Here is a 4,769-nt window from a genome sequence, read left to right as displayed (position 1 = left end):
TGACTTCATCACACTGACGACTCATGTTCATCTTGGAGTCCACTAGGACTTCAAGATCCCTTTCCACTTCCGTGCTACCGAGCAGGTCATTTCCTAGGCAGTAGATGTGCTGGACATTTTTCCTCCCTAGATGCAGCACTTTGCATTTCTCCCTGTTAAATTGCATTCTATTGTTTTCTGCCCATTTGTCCAACCTGTCTAGGTCTGCTTATAGTTGTTCCCTGCCCTCCAGTGTGTCCATTTCTCTTCACAGTTTTGTATCATCCACAAACTTGGACAAAGTACACTTCACTCCCTCTTCCAAGTCACTGATGAAGAGGACATTGAAGAGTATCGATCCAAGGACCGAGCCCTGCGGGACCCCACTGCCCACTCCCTTCCAGGTCGATACTGACCCATCTACTACCACTCTCTGTGTACGACCCTCTAGCCAATTTGCCACCCTATTTTTTTCCTGAGGAATGTCTAATGTGTTTTGGATGCTGTAAACATTTATAATGAAGTAATTCAGCTCTTGCTACATCATTATTATCAATCTCATTACATTATTTATACTCTACTCATCTACTAGATTCTGACTTCAAACCTTCAATCAGAAATACAGCCCACTGGCAAATATATAGATGTGCTTATTTTTGTAAATCTGTTATAAATTTTGTTAAAGTAGCCAAAGTTTATCTGCTGACTAACCTCTGTGCAGGATCTCAGTTCAGTGGCATATCCAAACATATCATTCAGTGGCACCTAATAATCAAACATATAATACACATTATTTTTGTAGGACTAAGGTATTTTTCAATGTTATCTGGCATTCAGATTCAACTAATCTTTACTAGAACCAGTTAGTAACACTTTTAAAGTTATGTTTTGTATTTAGGATTGATTTTATCATCTGCTTTTATAAAGGAGGTTTATTTTAAAGACATTTTCATTATTTATCTACAATAGGATAAATATTCTCAATATTGGAGCATGAGGATATTCCTAATTGGAGCATCTCTGACTCTCAATATTGGAGCATCTTCAACACATTTAGCAGGCCAACATCAAGAATTTGCACTATATCGAACAAGAGTTTCCAGTGTTGGAAACACCTCAGAGCTGCAAGTTTTAAGCACAGTTTCTGAAAGAGCTATTCACATAATTCATCCTTGGCTCAACTTGCAGTTAAACCATGTTCTGTAATGATTCAGCTGCATGCATTACTGACACCCTGTCAGCAATGCATTTTTTCCTAATGAAGACAAAGCAATGAGTGGGGAGATAAAGGGATATTGAGTGGCTGTTAAAATAGTTTTCAGAGAACTTTGGGGGAGGCCATGAAAATTTACAACTGGCTTGCCAGAAGTAGGGAGTTATGCTGCATTATTTTAGCTGCCCAGAACTCTTAGAAACACTTTTAATTGGGCCCAGCAAAAAGTAATACATTTTAAAAAGGCTGTTGCTGTATCTACAAACATTACTGTAATACTTCAGGTTACTTGAACAAAAAGAAGATAGAAGAAATATTTTTTAGCTACTTAGATTAGCTTATTTTGTGCCTCCTTCAGCCCTTGGGTATATCTGGTTTCCCTGTATGGTCAGGGAATCTTTCCATTGCTGAAAGATCTTTTGTAAACAGCAGGGGCAGAAAAAATCCTTTTTCTTCAAAAAGAATTTAATGTGTGTGTTCTATGCCAAACACTACCATGTGGTGACCTGTAACTTGTTTCATGGTGTCATGCATATCCTTTGCATATGTTTAGCTTCGCTGCAACTATGCAAATACTAGTAAAATAAAAAAGAGAGGCAGACAGAGATTTAACAGCTAGTACATAATTGCCTAAATATTAAAATAAAATAATCTGACTGAAAGGGGAAAGGTTCAGAAAAACTCAACAGCACATACATCAGCATACAAAGTAAAATAGTCCTCTACGCCATCTTGTCCGGTGATCACTCCATGACGGCGATTAATTCCAGCAACCACAGCTCCTTGGAATTCATTTGGTGCTACAATTTCCACGGACATAATGGGCTCAAGAACACGCACTGTTGCATTTTCCATAGCTGGTTAAAAATGAAGACGGATTAGAATATTTGCATTCTTATACCTCCCAAGCTACTCATATTAAGCATTCTTCAAAAATTGCCTAATTCCATCTTGCAACTTTCTTTTCAGCAGCTAACCCAAAGAACTCGGCATAAAGCCTGCTAAAATCAAAGTGATCCACTGACTTCAAAGTTCTTTGACCACAGGCAGAAGTGAAAAGCAAACAATCATCATTAGAGGAAGGGGCAGTCAACAGAATTCTGGTGTGTAGATTTTCAGAATAGTTTAACCAAGTTGCTCTTAACTGGAAAGTATATTTCTTGTGGTATTTCTCTTCTAAGTGGCCTGAATCTATGTTAGGTTCAGCCAAGTATTCCCCCAGAAATTTTGAAAAACTCAACTTCCTTGAAGAATTCTCTTTGCTGTTCAGGTTGAAGTCAGAAAATATCTGACAGTGTAATTTAGAACTTCTTCAATAAAAATATAAAATCCTTCAATCCTGAGGAAGTACAGATTTGACTATGGACACCAGTGCCTTTCTTGACACAGCTCAATTAATCAAATGTAGTAGCAGACTTCTGATCTGAACGATGAGGGCAAGTTCCTATGATACACGTTTTATTATTTCTTTTCACTCATATGTTAGTGAAAAGTTAACAGCATCTCAATGTGGGTGGAAAACCGGCTTCAAGATGGAATTCTTTACCAGCTTCTCAAAAGGAGTCAATCCCCAGGCCTAGCTGATCTGTTAGGTATGCTCACTGCTAAAATTTATACAAGGGGAAGACTAGGATTAAGGTTACTACAGCAGTATTGGAGCATATGGTCTTTTAAATACGAATGTATAATCTAATTTTGTTAGTGCTGCATATAAAACCCAATGGACAAATCAGCATGCATTTAAAAGGCAAAAATACTGAAACAGATTTTTATTTCACTTCCATCATTTTGCTGGAAAAGTGCAAACTGTATCTGAACATATGGTAGGGTCTAATAAAGGAGCCTTGAGCAATTTCCTGCCTGTTCTTTAATTCTGTATTTCTGAGAAAGACTATTTCCAGATGAAACAAGAACTTCCAAAATATCAACATTTAGTCCTTACATCACTAAAATAATCTGTTCCATGCTAGCATCTATCTGGAGGACAATAATGACATTTGATCAGGCTTTCCCAAATGTTATAGGTGTCAAAGATTTGGGAGCAGGTAGCTTCTATTAAGATTTAAACAAAAAATCTACCATCTCCTTTCCACAGATCTACAAGTTAAGCCATATTCTTATAAATTTCTGTGAACCTTGTCTGTCTGCTACTGCACACAGATTACATTTGGCTAGTTACCTTTTGTTGGAAAATTATAAATAAGCAAACAAATAATGGGCACAAAAATGAAATTGTTCAAACCAAGTTAAACTATGAATCTACTATATGTTAAACAGAACATCTTCAAGCTGATTGATTCATACCTTGTTTGAGTGCACCTTCCCCTGCTCTGATGAAAGAGTATTCATTAGAATCCACCATGTGATGTGCACCATCATCTAAGATGAACCGGACTCCAGATATCTTGTGACCTGTCAGAGGACCCTTTTCACACGCATTACGGAATCCCTGTTGAAAATTGTCTTGAGATTAGTAACAGCAATCCACTGTAAAAATCTTTAATAAGGACAATATTCAATTCAGTATATAGGGAACAGTTAATTGCACAGAATCTTTTGCAAACCGAAAGAATTATTCACAGTCAGCCAACTCCTAGATCAGGAACGTTATTCCTACTACTTAAGAAAAAAAAAAGATTCAAACCATAACAATGACCCAGAGAGTACTTTCCCTGTAAGTGTTTGAAAGGTGCCACTCCCTGAGATTTCAGTTTGATATCACTTTGGGAGCACAAGTAAGGTAATCAGGATTGAGAGTGCAGGAACAAACCATCCTGTTGCACAGGAAGATTAGCAAGTATGGCAAAAGACCAGTTTGGCTTAGCAGGGAACTCTTCAGTAAACTAAATCACAAAAAGGAATTTTATAAGTGGAAATTCTGACAAATAACTAGGGAAGAATATAAGAGCATTGCTTGGGCATGCAGGGATGAAGTCAGGAAGGCCAAAATGCAATTGGAGCTGCAGCTAGTAAGAGATGTGAAGGGTAACAAGAAGGGTTTCTACAAGTATGTCGGCAGCAAGAGGACTATCAGGGAAAGTGTGGGACCTTTACTGAATGGGGGAGGCAAACTTGTGCCAGAGGATGCAAAAAGGACTGAAGTTCTCAGTGCCTTTTTTGCCTCAGTCTTCACAGGTAAGGTCAGCTCTCAGACTACTGCACTGGGCAGCACAGTTTGGGGAGGTGGTGAGCAGTCCTTAGTAGTGAAAAAACAAGTTAGGGACTACTTAGAAAAGCTGGACACATGCAAGTCCATGGGACCAGATGCAATACACCCAAGGGTGCTGAGGGAGTTGGCTGATGTGACTGCAGAGCCATTGGCCACAATCTTTGAAAACTCACAGCAATCAGAAGAGGTCCTGGATGATTGGAAAAGGGCATACATAGTGCCCATATTTAAGAAAGTGAAAAAGGAAGATCCAGGGAACTACAGACCAGTCATCCTCACCTCAGTCCTTGGAAAAATCATGGAACAGGTCCTCAGAGTATCCATTTCGAAGCACGTGGAGGAGAAAAAGGTCATTAGGAATAGTCAGCATGGATTCACCAGGGACAAGTCATGCCTGACCAAACTGAC

General features: G+C 38.7%; 1 protein-coding gene across 1 annotated transcript in view; it reads right to left on the bottom strand.

Annotated features, from left to right (window-relative positions):
* GFM1 (G elongation factor mitochondrial 1) overlaps positions 1-4,769 on the bottom strand; it is a 77,296-nt gene that overhangs the window by 4,507 nt on the left and 68,020 nt on the right. The window contains exons 15-17 of the mRNA XM_019503211.1: positions 3,497-3,641; positions 1,889-2,049; positions 691-744 (exon numbers count right to left, since the gene is read on the bottom strand). Of these exons, the coding sequence (XP_019358756.1) occupies positions 691-744; positions 1,889-2,049; positions 3,497-3,641 (360 nt within the window). The remainder of the gene's footprint in view (positions 1-690; positions 745-1,888; positions 2,050-3,496; positions 3,642-4,769) is intronic.

The sequence above is a fragment of the Gavialis gangeticus genome, unplaced genomic scaffold (assembly GCF_001723915.1).
Source record: "Gavialis gangeticus isolate Ggan-Ray unplaced genomic scaffold, GavGan_comp1, whole genome shotgun sequence".
NCBI classification, from domain to species: Eukaryota; Metazoa; Chordata; order Crocodylia; family Gavialidae; genus Gavialis; species Gavialis gangeticus.
This window is presented reverse-complemented; position numbering and strand designations above follow the sequence as displayed.